The 14,828-nt window shown below is 41.1% G+C and overlaps 1 protein-coding gene across 1 annotated transcript in view; it reads right to left on the bottom strand.

Annotated features, from left to right (window-relative positions):
* Positions 1-14,828, bottom strand: part of LOC122791463 (zinc finger protein 708-like) — a 985,758-nt gene that overhangs the window by 354,026 nt on the left and 616,904 nt on the right. Inside the window, exon 5 of the mRNA XM_044059208.1 lies at positions 3,055-3,180. Coding sequence (XP_043915143.1) covers positions 3,055-3,180 — 126 coding nt within the window. The remainder of the gene's footprint in view (positions 1-3,054; positions 3,181-14,828) is intronic.

Genomic DNA, 14,828 nt, shown 5'->3' with positions numbered 1-14,828 from the left:
GCCAGTAATCCTCTTTGTGAGGTATTTCTGTGATCTTTCCAGTTGTTGTAGATGTCTTGTGAGGTACATACCAAAAGGGGCGTTGTACTCTACAATGGGTCTAATGAGTGACGAGTAGAGGGGAACAATGACCTCTGTTTTTCTGGATGAGAATCCTTTTGTGATGAGATGAGCCACGTAGAAGGATTTCCTGACCACTGTGGCGATGTGATTATCAAAGGAGAGACTACTGTCCACCTATGTCCCAAGGTCTCATCACATTTTCAGCATTAAGTAGACTACCAGCTATATGGTAGTTCATGGGTACAGAGTTTTTACCAAAGGAAGCCAATCTACAATACAATACAAAAACACAATACACTTTTTGGAATTGAGCTTCAGGCCATGGCTTTGACACCAGGAATCTGTCTCAGTGAGGCCCTTTTGTAGTTTGTCCACATCGTTAGGAGTTTCGATTATGGCTCCTAGTTTGCAGTCATCTGCAAACTTTGTTAGCCAAAGACCTTCTGTGTTGGCCTGCACTTCAGAGAAGTAGATACCAAACAGGAGAGGACCCAGGACTGAACCCTGTGGTACTCCACTTGTCACTGGTCTGATGTCGGATTTGGAATCCGCTACTTTCACAGTGTGGGTTCTGTCCGTGAGCCAGTTGGCAACCCATCTTATGACATTGGGATTTATACCTAGTTTAGTGAGCTTATCTATAATTCCAAAGTGGGGGGATGGTGTCGAAAGCCTTGGCGAGATCTAGATAAGATGTGTGAACCATTTTACCATCATCTATGGCTTTGGTGACTGCTTCAAAGAAGTCAATCAGGTTTAGGAGACCTGATCTGCCTTTTACAAATCCAAACTGAGTAGGGTCCAGAGTTTGGAGATTACCTATGTCTTTGTTTATGAGTTCCATGATGATACGTTTCATGGCCTTGCAGACCAGGCTCGGCAGGCTAATGGGGTGGTAGTTCCCGGGGTCTGTCGTGGCTCCCCCTTTGTGGAGTGGGATAACTGTCGTGGTGCGCCATTCAATGGGTACAAAGCCTGAGGTGAGGCTATGATTGAACATGGTACTTAGGTAGGGTGCCAGTTCATTCTGTAGTTCGTGTAGAACGCAGCCTGGGATATTGTCAGGTCCCATGGATGCTGTGTTCTTGGCTTTGGAGAGTGTGTTTTTTTACCTGTGCAGCTGTGATTATAGGAACTTTGCATTCTTCCGGTATAGAGATGGGCCCTCTAGTGGGTGAGAGGGGGGTAAAGTTAGCACTGAACCTGCTAGGATGTTGGCAATATCAGTTGGTTCTGTATATTTAGTGCCATTATGCTGTAACTCAGAGCAGATCTGAGTGTTCCCATTTAGATTCTTGACATAGCTACAGAATGCTTTGTGGTTGTCTTTAGAGTCAGTGGCAATTTTGTTTTCGTAACTAGCTTTGGAGGATTTTATGAGGGATCTCATCTTCTTACTGAGGTTGACCAGGGAGTTCCTCCAGTCATGGGATTTTACTCTTTTTTGCAACAGTTTCTTTCTTCTGTTGTAGAGTTTGTTTATGGCAGAGGACCACCAGATTGGCTTCCTTTTTTTGGAGGATAACATCTTGGTTCTATTAGGGATAGCATGATCCATGCACTCGTGTAAGTGCTTATAAAGTGCATTTGTGTAGGATTTGTCAGTCATACCTCTATTGTCCGTCTGCATGGGTGTCATGAAGTTTGCCACTTTTGTCTTAAGAAGTGTGAAGTTGGCTTTTGAGAAGTTTTTTATGATGGTTTCCGTAATTGGGGCTGGGGGTGGGATGTGGATATCTAGGCCGATTAGCTTGTGGTCGGATCTGACCAACGAGGAATTGACCTCTGGTGTGGAACATTGGTTTCCTATGTTGGTGATGACCAGGTCTAGGATATTGCTGCCCCTGGTGGGGGTGTGAATAAGTTAATCCAAGGCGTTGGAAATTATGAATTCTAGAAAACGTTGAGCAAAAGAGTTGGTACATGAGTAGTTTTCCCAGTTAATGGTGGGGTAGTTGAAATCGCCCATTATTAGGGTGTTGGGTTGTACCCTAATACTTTCCAGTGCATCAAGAAATGAGGAGTGTGAATCCTGGGGCATGGTGGGGGGTCTGTAGCAAGCTACAATTTGGATTGCGGTCTTGCCCAGAGTTAGTTGCACTTGGATAATCTCGGATGCATTATGCTGTGCAACTAACCTGGAGGTGTGGATATCCTTAATGAATATGGACACGCCTTCACCTTTAGTGCTTCTTAGTGCAGCAAAAAATGTCCCCTCTAACAAAGGAAATGCTAGAGCAAAGATTAAATTACATGAGTCAAGCACCCTGCTGAGATCTGCCAAACAATGGAATTACCAGGTCAAATTACCCTCAGGAATTTGACAGCTAGGGAAGCTAAGTGTTATGGGGGAGGGGAGAAGTAAATGGACTGGAATTCATTGTCTCACAAATTAGTGCCATTTAAACTAAATTAGAAAAAAAGGCAGCAGTAAACAGCACTTTGAGTGTGTTCTGTGGCATTTGCCCTGTTTCTGTTTTAAGTAGTCATCCAGCAGCAGGGAATGTTACTTACACTGTTCTATTTTACTCAGTACTTTGTACGCATGCAACATCTATGAAATGACAGGAACTTTAGGCAAACGGAGGCCTGCATGATGTAAAATTTTTGAGCCAAACAATGATTTCTGGGATACTGGATGGCAACCTGATTAATCCAAACTACGTCAATATGCCAGCCTCCAGGTAGTCAGAGTCTGGAATTAAATATAAAAATATTTAAAATCCTGTAAATAATCCCAGAGTGCTGTTAAAGTGTAGGAAACATCATGCCATGATGTTTTAAACATGTTTTTTGAGTCTGTGGGTGCGGTACTCCTTTAACAGTGGATATATTTCTATCACAGGCCCATTATCTAGCCGTGTACATATTACAAGGTGCCAGGCATAAACTTACCACTATTTACTATCAGCCATCAGTTATCGACTTGCCCCAAGGCACCAGCAATTTGACAGACATCTGCTTATCTCAAAGCACAAGCCATCTACTTACTGCTAGGCGCATCTCCAAGGCACTGCTTTTCTTCTGTGATCTTCTCCGGCTTCACAGTAGCCACAGGTACAATCTCATCATAACCCACAATAAAAGACAGCACTTCCTCCTTTGGGACAACGAAGCCTGCACATGGAAAACAAAATAATTAACTAGACTACTGATTCCAAGAACATGGCCAAGCTTAATAGTGTACTTTTGCTACCTCTGGAAACCTTCCTTATTTCTTGATTATATTATTTATTTATTTCTGTTTAATAATTAGGACAGTCCGGCTCTGCTGACAATCCCTTTTCAGCACAGGACCAGATACGAAAGCTACACATGTAACACAAGTACCAATAAATTACAGTCATGCAATCAACACAATGACACTTATGAATTTTAACATTTCAATGATTTGTTTTTAACTAAAAATACATTCGATTATATATTATTACAGTCTGCTACTACTTTTTCACTTTCCTATGGATTTATACGTATTTTGTTTCTTTTTTTAGCAAAAATTACAGTCTGTTTTTCATCAGCATGGCTAACAAAACTGGAGAAGACATGGAATCTCAAGTTACAAAAACAAAACAGTCTTCAGTTTCAATACCATAAAAAGAAATTAAACCTAAAAGGCATATAACTTTAGAAATATCAGAAAGAAAAAAATAGGTTTTAAGGCTTCTATCATACCTCTCAACCTCTTAGCTCAAGAAATCTGGACAAAGCCAAAAATAACAGGGGGACAAATGCCCCAAAATAGAGAAATGTTAAATACTGTTCTTGTACACTTAAAAAATGCTAAATTAACAGCGTTTGCTGCATTTCCTGATGGATATGAAGTCTGAAACTCAAAAGTCTGTCATTATTTAGTGACTCCAGTCCTCCGTGGTTTGCAAGAAAACTACAAATTTTATGAGGAACAGAACAAGAATATGGACATTCTGTGAAAATCTGGACAGTTGAGAGGTATACTTGTATATGAAACACTAATGACAGTCATTTGTACAGTCACTAGCATTTCACTGGATGGCTTTTTTTTTTTTTTAACAGAACAATGAACTGTCAATATGACGAGTTCCCCTTTTCCCATAATGGTGTGACCCTGACGTCGGTGTCTGTATTTATGTTTTTTACTGACATTTTTCTTCTTGAAGGCTATTCACATTCCAGAAGTTTTAACCTATTTGCCATCTCATACGAGTCAGACTTGGTAGGATGCTGAAAATTATCTACTTCAAAGGCTACTACTGACAGCATCTTCACTTCACTGAACTGAAAGAAGCATTATAGTCGTTACAGTTAGTTGAGAAAATATCTGACCAACTCAGTATTATTAGGAATACTTCAGCCAGAGTCTTCTGTAAAACTGTGAAATGAGGTAAGGATTTCAACCAGTAACGACAATAGTTCAAAGGCTAAAAAATGGATTGCATTCCAAACAAACTGCATGCATGAAAAAGAAAAGCTAACTCACTCAGAAGCAAGAAACAGACGCAATAACATCCTCTTCAGGGGCTTGCCTGACAAATATGACTTTCCCAATTTACTAGATGTTACCTGGGATATTTTCTTTCAAGTTTCCGAGGAAACAAAGGCAAAAGAATCAATCATAACAGAAAAGATATAGAAAGCACTTTGTACAAAGTCTGACTCGCCTAGACTAATTTGCATCAAATTATTAAACTTTCAAGTCACAGTTAACATTTTTAAAAATAAGAATAATCTGGGCATTCCCTGGTAAAACTACCAGCTGAAAATCTCTGCAGACATCTCTACTGAATATAAATGAACAAAAATACAATGTTCTCTTCTTTGTCGGTTTTTGATTAAAAATATAGAATTCCACAGGAAGTTATCATAAATATAAATGTTTAAGTATTTTCACTGCTGCAGCACGGACTCTTGCGATTCCAGTTTAGAAGCCAAACAGTTATCTCGAATACTAGATCTTTTCTACCCTCCCCTTTGTGGCCCAGCAGACTCCCTCACCAATCAATGTCAGAGTTATATAAAGGGATACTGTCTGGCACCATATTAGGTTTTTTTCTTAACCTATTAGTTTACAGGAATATCTCCCTGGAGTTGCTGCATGACCCACCCAAAGATGACCCATCCCAGGTGGGATAGTGCAATCAGATGGACCTCCACTAGCCTGTAGCTGCAAAGACAGCTTACCTCTTAAAGGGGAGAACAAAATGTAACATGGGCACCTATCTTAACCCAAGGGAGAAAAAGGCAAGAGGAGAAAGAAGGAAAGGACTGGTAAGGCAACAGTGAATATAAAGAAACATGTAATTTTATGGCAAGTTCCTACACAGCTGTACTATGTTATTCATATTCAGTGCTGCAGTACTAACTCTTAGGATGATTCCCAGAGCTTATGGACAAGAGAGTGGCTTCCCTGTAGGGGACATCAATCTCTGCATGATGCTCATGGCAAAACCCACCCTTGCTTTAGAGATGCTGCCTCAGGTGTAATACTGTTAGACCCCAAAGGAGGGCTGAGCTGGCACCCATGTACCTGGAAGAATGAGCTCTCAACTCTACAAGAGATTTGCTTCCTGTAGATGCTGTAACAAAATGCAATGCAGTGGATAATACATTTTGAGAGAATTTTCTTTTTATAGGTTCACAGGGTGATAGGATGTCACTAGGTTATTGACCCAAGGCTCTTTACAAGCCTAACCATTGAATCCCAATATAATACTTGATGACAAATATGGTCTATGCCCAAGGTTTTTCTAGCAAGGACTACTCATGTCCAGGAGAGAAGCAGGGGCAATTCCCCAGTAAAAATTTACAGTTTCCCATCCAGCTGTCCAGGTTGCACTTAAACAATGTCATGGAGGTGCTCTACTTGATATGGATTGGAAGCCTAATCCAGAGGAGAGGCAACCTCAGAGATGTATCTGCCTCTCCAGCAGTTCCTATTTATATTGCAGGTCTTCATTCTATCCTTTTTTCAAGAGCTATAAAGTGCTGGTCAGATTTTCTAACTTCTTGTCCTAACCAAGAAGAACTGTATTGAAAAATCCCTGTGATTGAAGAAAAAATATGTATTACTAATATTTATAGTCCTGGTTATCATTAGCACTATTGTTGTTATTTAATTTGCTATTATTGGTGATACCACTGTGTATTACTTGCATAGAGTTTTTGTTACTGTGCACTGATCGTATTTATGTAACTATTCTCCTAATATCATGGGCAGGGTGTAACAAAAACAGTGAAAAAAGAGTGCATAAAGCCATCCCATTTAAAAGATTTGTTTTCCCACTTTTCAGCAAAAGGCAAGCAAATTCAGATTTCTCCTAGCATGAAACAAAGGCCTCCTACCTTCTGGACATCTGCACGGAGTATATCCTTTTAGCAAAAGGCATGCAGAACCCCAAACAAAGAGGTACTATCACTAAGAAGACTTCAAAGCTGGATACATAAAACTGAACACTATTCTGCTTTGGACACTGAAGTGTCAAGAACATAGAAAGGGAAAAATACTCCCCCTGCCAACAAATTTATGAAGGAAATAATAAACGGAGGAGAGAGACAACAGCTGTTGCAAAGGCTGACATAAAAAAAAGAGTTATGTGGCAGCTGGAATCCATTAAAAGAAAGAGAGACAGAACAAAGAAAGAATTACAGCAGAATGCAGGACCATTTCCCCAGGGCCCATCATTGCATCAATGACCATATATCCTTTAACAAGGAGAACCTGATAAAGAACTACTGATAAAAAACAGCATACATAATGCAACATAACACTGTTACAAGCATCTGAGATTATGGCTCTACCTATAATGGCACCACCAGTTTAGAGGCAGATTTACCTGATCCATTATTTTTTTTCCTTCTTGATGCAAAACAGAAAGGCGACATTGGTCTGTACTGAGTCTGCATGCTGGTACCATCTTGTTTCTGAGATACCACTGTAGTTTTTACATGTGCATCCCACTGACGGGAGCACTCAGTATGTAACAGGTCATGCACTCAAGACTGAGGAATTCCCTGAGTGATATATTGCTGCAACTGGTAATCTCACTAAAATACTATGTTAGGAACTGGATTTTGTCTGGTAGTAGAAAAGCCTTCTACATGTCCTAATTAAAAAGGGTTTCCATCAAGGTGACTTACCTTGCTGGCTGTAACCGAGACTTGTGGATGTTCAGGGACAGTTGGCAGTTTTTAGGGCCCTTTCTATCTTCTGCAGGGAAGGGGCCTGGATGAGCCAATCATCCAAGTACTGATAAAATCGGAGACCATTTGTCCTGCAGAAAGCAATGACTAGTGACAAGCACTTTGTAAATACCCTGTAAATACCCTTGGTGCATTAGACAAGCCAAAGGGCAATAATGTAAATTGGTAGTGCAAGCCTTCTGCCTTGAACCTTATGAATTTCTGGTCTTTATTTATTATGGGTGTGTGCAGATAGGCATCTAGGAGGTCTAATGTCACCAAAGGGGCTTGTAGAAGGATCAAAGGCAAGAAGTTTCAATATTGAAAGCATTCTGAATTTTGGGAAAACCACCAACTTGCTTCAGTCTTGAAAGATCCAGAAAGGGTCTCCAAGATCTTTTTCTTGGGACTAGAAAAAGCCTTTCTATTTGGAGGGACAACAGATGCCTCTGATTTCTTGGAAAAGACAGAAAACCCATGAATATTGTTTACTTTATTTATGCACTGGGGTATAGCACTGATCAAGCATAAACAATGGCAGACACAGACAAATTGTAAAGCACATTACAACACAGTACAATTACTACAACACAAACAGAAAATACAATACAAATACAAGCAAACCAATAGTACAGCAATGAGTTCTAGTATATTGTATATAAAGTCACTACAATGGCAATGTATTTTACAAAAAAAAAATGGAGTACAATCAGAGATGAGGCAAGTCGGACAGCTTAATAACAGAAAGAGAACAAGTAGAACAACGTCAGGAAGGTACAGGGGAGTCAAATGTTAGTGGGTGAAAGTAAATATGGAAGGGGATAATGGTTGAAGAACGGTATACACACTTACAAGGAGCTTGTTGTATCTTGCTAGGGACGCACACACAAGTGTCAGTGTAAAAGGTAACGAGTAGATTCATTTGGGAGATTTCATTAGTTATGTAACATGACCTGTCTTACTACAGATGCATTTGAATTTTCCTGCAGAAATTGTTTTGGGTTGGTATCAGAAGTTGAGTATTCGGACATTTCAGTTATATGTTCGGGTAGCGATTTCCATAGTTTGTGGGGTTATAATGAGAAGCTGTGGTCACAGTGCAGTGATGTTTCAAGGTGTGTACTTGGAAGGTAGGTCTTGCATTAGCGTGGTTTCTGAGGATGCAGTGTAAGGTGGTTGTAATCATTTTCACAGTGACTGGTTAAAGTGTCTTATTTAAGCAATTTCAACAGCAGGAAGCCTAAGAGGCTTGACCTATCTTCTAAAAATATTCGTTTAGCTTTTGAGAGGTAACACACTGATGTTCAATACACTGAAAATTTACGATAAAGCTGCAGATTTTGTTACAGATTGACTGAAGCACTGCTGCATTTCTGTGTATGGCTGTGGCAAAAAGAGGTATACCATACTCCAGTTGGATGTGTAGCACTTCTTCCCCAATAGGAGATCTGACAGGGGAAAAGAAAGACTGGGATAATATATGTGCCCAAAATAGCAAGTTGCTCATCTTGGGTCTGAGTTTTTCAATGTGTTCTTGAATGTTGAGGGATTAATTAAGCCAAAGGGCTAGCTGTCTAAATGAAGCTGCAATTTCTATGGGGTAATCGAACTTATCAGTTATGTGAAGTATTTTAGGGCACGTTGCTACTCTTTGGTTAGTGCCAATTATCACAAATTTGTTTCTTTGTGATCCAGTAAGAGTTACTTAGTTGTCAGCCAATTGTTTCAATGTAAAAGGTCTAACTGTAGTTGCGGTACTTACATATTATTGCAACCAGATTTTCACGATTGCAAATTTCCCATACTTCAGTAGAGATGAGGCCATGAAACACTGCAAGGTGGTATTCACGGCATTTACTGCTGTGGAATAACTTTGCATTGGCTTAGGAAAAAAAACACTTCAGAAAACCCTCTTCCTGTTTTTACGCTTGAATTGTTATGCCTGCTACCGTACTGACAAATGGATTCTTTTCACAGAGTGGATGGAATCCTTCAGAGAAGGCAAGCACGCAAAGACATGAAGGATGGTTTTGGTTAAAGTTTTATTTTTAACAACGTCTAAACATGATCAGATCCCAATGAAAATGCATGCCATAAACGACAGGAAGAATCACATTATCAAGCTGTTTCCCGAAGTGGTCTTAGGTTTATTCAGGAACTGATTTTGACTGTATCTTTCATTTTGCCTAAAACTATGGGCATTGCTTCCCAAGCGGGGACAGTTTCTTAGCACCTTTACTGAAAATCATGAGACATAAACTAAGAAAGGCAGCAATCCTTGGCCTTCAGATATTTAAATGTTAGAAGATTACAGGGTGTATATCGTGAGTTGCTTTCCCTTCGCTGACGGTGAATGAGGTTGATAGCTGATTATGGGTTCCTGATTAAACCTACTAACAACAGTACGGAAAACCTGTTACTGGCTGATGCTGCACTTCTTCCTGTCATTACTGCCATGTTTGGACCTGAGCCTATGTTTAAATTTGTTAAAAATAAAAAGTGAAGCAAAAGTAGAATTCCTGTGTTTGTGCCTTTTTATGTGGGGGAAACTGGTGAGCAACTGCAGTGAGTTAAGACAGCAGCCCTAACAGCTGAAGTGTGTATGCACTTTACTGCGAGCTACATGACATGCTGGCGGTAAAGCGCATACCTAAACAGCGACATTAACTTACTCATTTTTTACTGATAAGCCTGCCTAAAACAACCTTCAGTGTGAAAGAAAAAAACATTGTCTGTCACTGTCACACCATTATTGGTCACATTTCTACATCAGAAAGCAACCATTATTGAGAAAATCTGGTTGCGATAATACTCAAGTACGGTAGTTGCTTCTGTATGTCTAAATAATTAATGTAAATCTATAAATCGCAGTGCTGTAGGATCACAGGAGATTATTAGGCTATTGACCTGGAGGTCATTTTAAGCCTAGTGGTTTCATCCCAATGTAATATCATAAAAATGCTAGTCAATACTCAAGGACTGCATTTAGTTATGATTGCTCATGTACAGGATGGTTGTGGGCTTGATCCCCGGTACGAATTGACGTTGCCCCATCTACTCATCCAGGTTCCTCTTGAATAGTGTCATAGAAGTGCTCTGTTTCACATGATTTGATAGCCTGTTCAAAAGATGCGACAGTCACTGGAAGATAAATCTGTCCCTCCAGCATGTCCTATTTAAGTCACAAGCCATATTTAGGACCTGGAACATGTAGCCCTAGTCCCATTTGATTTACTGATGTACAGCATGTTCATTAGGTTTGGGTCTTGGATTGCTCTGTAGGCCAGGCATAAGTCTTCCCTAAGAAGTCCATGATACGAAGTATAGTGGCAGGGACTTCAGTCTGTGTAAAGCACATGCTGGAGCCCCTTGATTTTGTTTGTTAGAAACCTTTGAAGTCTCTCCAGTTGCTGCAGGTGCTTTGTACTGTACATGCCGAAAATACTCAATTATGGGCTGGATTAGTGCCAAGTATAGTGGGTCGCCATGGTGGTGCAGTGGTTAGCATTGTCGCCTCACAGCAAGAGGTTCACCGGTTCGATCCTCGGCTGGGGTGCCTTCTGTGCGTGGTGCTCCTGTTTCCTCACACATCCCAAAGACATGCTGTAGGTGGATTGGACACTCTAAATTGGCCCTAGGTGTGTGAGTGTGTGTGCCTTCTGTGGAAGGTTGGGCACCGGGCTGGCAACTTGACACTGTAAAACTCCACTGCCAATCATGAGCGGACAGGTGATTCGCTGTGGCGACCCCTAACCGGGAAAAAGCCGAAAGAAGAAGATTAGTGCCAAGTATAGTGGGGTTATGACCTCTTTTGCTCCCAAAGCAATGCCTTTATTAATCAAGTGTGCTATGTAGAAAGCCTTCCTTATCACAGCAGACACATGGTGGTTGAAGTTAAGGTTGCAGTCAACTTGTGATCCCAGGTCCCTTACCACTTTGTGGATACTTAGGGTATTGTTGTTGATTTGATAGTGTGAAGGGGAACTGTTTGTGCTGAAGGGGATGACGCATTTCTTTGCATTCAGTTTGAGACCGTGACTAATACACCAGTCGTTAGTCTGCGTGAGACCCTCTTGGAGTATACTGATATCATCTGGGGATTCAATGATTGCACCCAGTCTGCAAAGTTTGTCAGCCACAACTCCTTAGTCATGACCTGAATTTCTGAGAAGTAAATACCAAACAGTAGGAGGCCCAGCACTCACCCCTGTGGCACCCCACTGGTAACAGGTCTGCTGGTTAATGTGGAGTCACCCACTTTGATAGTGCATGTCTGGTTTGTGAGCCAGTTGGCAACCCATCTTACAAGGAAGGGGTCTACATTCAGTTTTCTACATTTTTCTGTAATGCCTGAATTTGGGATTGCCAAGTCAAGTTATGCTGTCTGTACAGATTTGCCCTAGTCAATGGCCCTGGTCACATTTTCAAAGAAGTCCATCAGATTTAACAGGCAGGATCTGCCCTTGATGAAGCCAAATTGGGTAGGATCCAGGGTTTGCAGGTCATCTATGCCTTTATTTATTTATGAGGTCCTTAATGATAAAGTCCATGACTTTACAGATGAGGCTGGTCAGGCCTATGGGTCTGTAATTCCCTGGGTCTGTTGCTAGACCACCTTTGTGGAGGGGAGTAACTGTTGCTGTTCTCCACTCCGCAGGAACAAAGCCTGTGTTCAGGCTATGATTGAAAAAGGTATTTAATGGTGATGCTAGTTTATGCTTTAGCCTGTTTAGAGCACAAGCCTGGGACGTTGTCTAGTGCCACAGGGGCTGTGCGTTTTGCCTTGGGCAAGTCTTCAAGTATCTGCTCTTCAGATATGTAGGGTGGGGGGGTGAGATTGGGGGAAGGTTTGTGATAAGTTAGGAGGGGATAAGGGGTGAACTTTTTGCTAAACCTATCCATTAGCACGTTTGCTATCTCTGTGGGGTCAGTGTGTGTGATACCTTTGGTCACTAGATCTGCACATGCTTGGGGCCTACCTTTTTAGGCTACATATGTGGCTGTAAAAGGTCTTTTGGTTATCCTTGGCTGTACTTGCTAAGTTTCTGGCAAAGGAGCCCTTAGAGGATTTGACAAGTTGTCTTATTAGCCTTTTGAGGCTGAGGAGGGTGCTTTTCCAATGCTGGGACCTTGCCTTTGTTTTCTTGGACAGCAACTTTTTGTGTTTATTGTAAAGTTTTTCGATGCTGGATGACTACCATGGTAGCTTGTGTTTACTTGGGGCTCTACTTTGATTCTTTCTGGTACAGCCAATTTTATACACTTAAGCAAGTGATTGTACAGGACTTCAATGTAAGCTTTGGCATAGTTACCACTTCCAGCTTGGGATGGGGGCTTGGAATGCATTTATATTATCCCCTAGGAAAGTATAGTTTGTCTTGGTGACATTTTTAGTCTGATTTCACCCTTTGTGAGTTCTGTTAGTGCCAGCTCAAAGGTGACTGTTTTGTGGTCAGATTTAAAGTGTCCAACAGTTGCGGCAGTGCATCTGTTTGACATGTTAGCCAGGACCAGATCTAGAATGTTTGTTCCTCTTGTTGGGGTATGAAAAATTTGTTCCAGGGCATTTGAATTAACAAAGTCAAGGAACTTTTGCACTAGTGACTTGGGGCTAGCATAGGTTTCTCATTTGATGGTGATATATGAAATCCCCCATAACCAGAGTGTTCAGCAAAATTTGGATCATCTCCTGTTTGGGTAAGAAGGCTTCGTGGCCATCATGACCCATGGAGGTGAATCTATAACTGGCTATGACTTGATTGGGGGTCTTACCCACTATAACCTAGACTTGGAGTAAGTTCATGGAGTTGTCCAGTCTAACTAGATGGGAGGTGAATGCATCTCTAATATAGATAGAAATACCAGATCTATATCATTATCATAAAATCAAAATGTCGAACGGCACAAAAGCGAAAGTGCCGAAATGTAGAAGGTCCGTTTTTCAGATTGCAGTACAGTGAAGATTGGGATATTTGCCCTTTCTTCACTGTAGTGCGATCTTGGAGTTGGAATAAAAATTTAGCGGGGGGTGTGGGGGGCACAGCCCCCCACAGTACTGAATTAAAATTTCAGCATTTTTGCTCTTGTGAGCATTCGACGTTTAGCATTTACGATGTTCTAATATAGACGCGAAATACCACCTCCTTTGGTGTTCACACATTCATTTTGCAGTCTAAAGGTATGAAAGGCATTGTAGCCTTGCATGGCCGGGGTATTCTCTGAGGTCTTGAACCAGGTTTCTGTGAATGCACAGACATCTACATCTTCTAATGATGGACGTGCTTCCAGACAGTGCAGTTTTTGGTTTAAACTCCTACCATTTAGCAGCACGTTCCTTATTTTGTTCTGATTGCTTAATTTCATATCAGTAATGTTGTTTTCGAAACCTTGACTAAAAAAGGCACTATGGGGGAGTTAAGACCCATTGCCAGTAGCCAAACGCCTAGAGGGGCCAGGTGCAAACCATCTCTGGCAAAGCAGTGAGGTTTATCGACCACTGCATCCCGGGCTTAAAGGAACTGGATACCCTTTGAATGACACCAAAAACTAAGCCAATTACTGAAATCAATCAGTTTTTGTTTAAATTGCAGCATCATTCTAGGTGATGGTAGTATGATGCTCAAGGCTAGGGACATACCTGCCTGGAACACATACTCGAGAGCTCAACCATCATACAGTCCAGTGAAGTATGTCTCAGTTTGTTCATACCAATGTGAACCATAACAGAGTCATAATGGTACTTGTTGCTAACAGACCTGAGTGCATGGGGGATCTGAGGAGATCTGGCACCAGACAGGCAGCTAACCGTGACTTTCTCCTTGTCCAACCTGGTGAGTGGGACATCCGTATCTCTCACTAATGAATCTCCAAGGACAATAAAATTTGTTTTTTTTAGTGTTTCGCCTTACAGTCATCATATAGAAAGAGTTGAATTTAACGTACATCAAGTGGGAGGTTGTTTATGAAAATGAAGAAGAGCAAGCAGATGGACCAAGGTGTGGAAGAGGTGGCATCATGGCAGGTAGAGTCAAAAGTACAAAGATAGTGTGCACAGAATGACAAAACTTTGTAATAAAAAAGCTCTCCCATTTACTCCAAAATGAATAAAATGCTGGCATATTGCTCACTCTGTGATGGAAGGTGTGAGATAATTAGAGATCCAAGCTTCTTTACTTGTGGCAGATTTAATCTAAAAAACAGCAAAGATGATGGGACTGAGGGAATGGTACATGGTAGAGAGACAGATGTGAGCAGCCTTCCAGTTTAACATGTCCTACTGTAGCCTGTGGAATAGGACAATGGGCAACAGCTCACAATACTCGGGAATACTGACTGAAGTAAATTAAAGAACTCGACACCTTCGACTACAAGTCATTATTCCTCACCTCCTTTCAAAATATCAGGCTATAGGTGGTGTATGTCACATTTCAAACAGCTGCCCAAAGGAAGAGCCCCTTACCAGTTAAAATGCCTGAAAGGCATCACAGACTGGGAAAAGCAAAAATTACATTTAGTCTGTAATATAACTTCAAACAGACTGCTCCCTGGCCATATTTTTGAAGAGATTCACTTCATATCCAGTACAATTAAGCCTCCTTTATCAGCTCCTG

The sequence above is a fragment of the Protopterus annectens genome, chromosome 17.part0 (assembly GCF_019279795.1).
Source record: "Protopterus annectens isolate FY-2018-M chromosome 17.part0, PAN1.0, whole genome shotgun sequence".
Classification (NCBI taxonomy): Eukaryota; Metazoa; Chordata; order Ceratodontiformes; family Protopteridae; genus Protopterus; species Protopterus annectens.
Note: the sequence above shows the minus strand (reverse complement) of the source record. Positions and strands in the feature narration are given on the sequence as shown.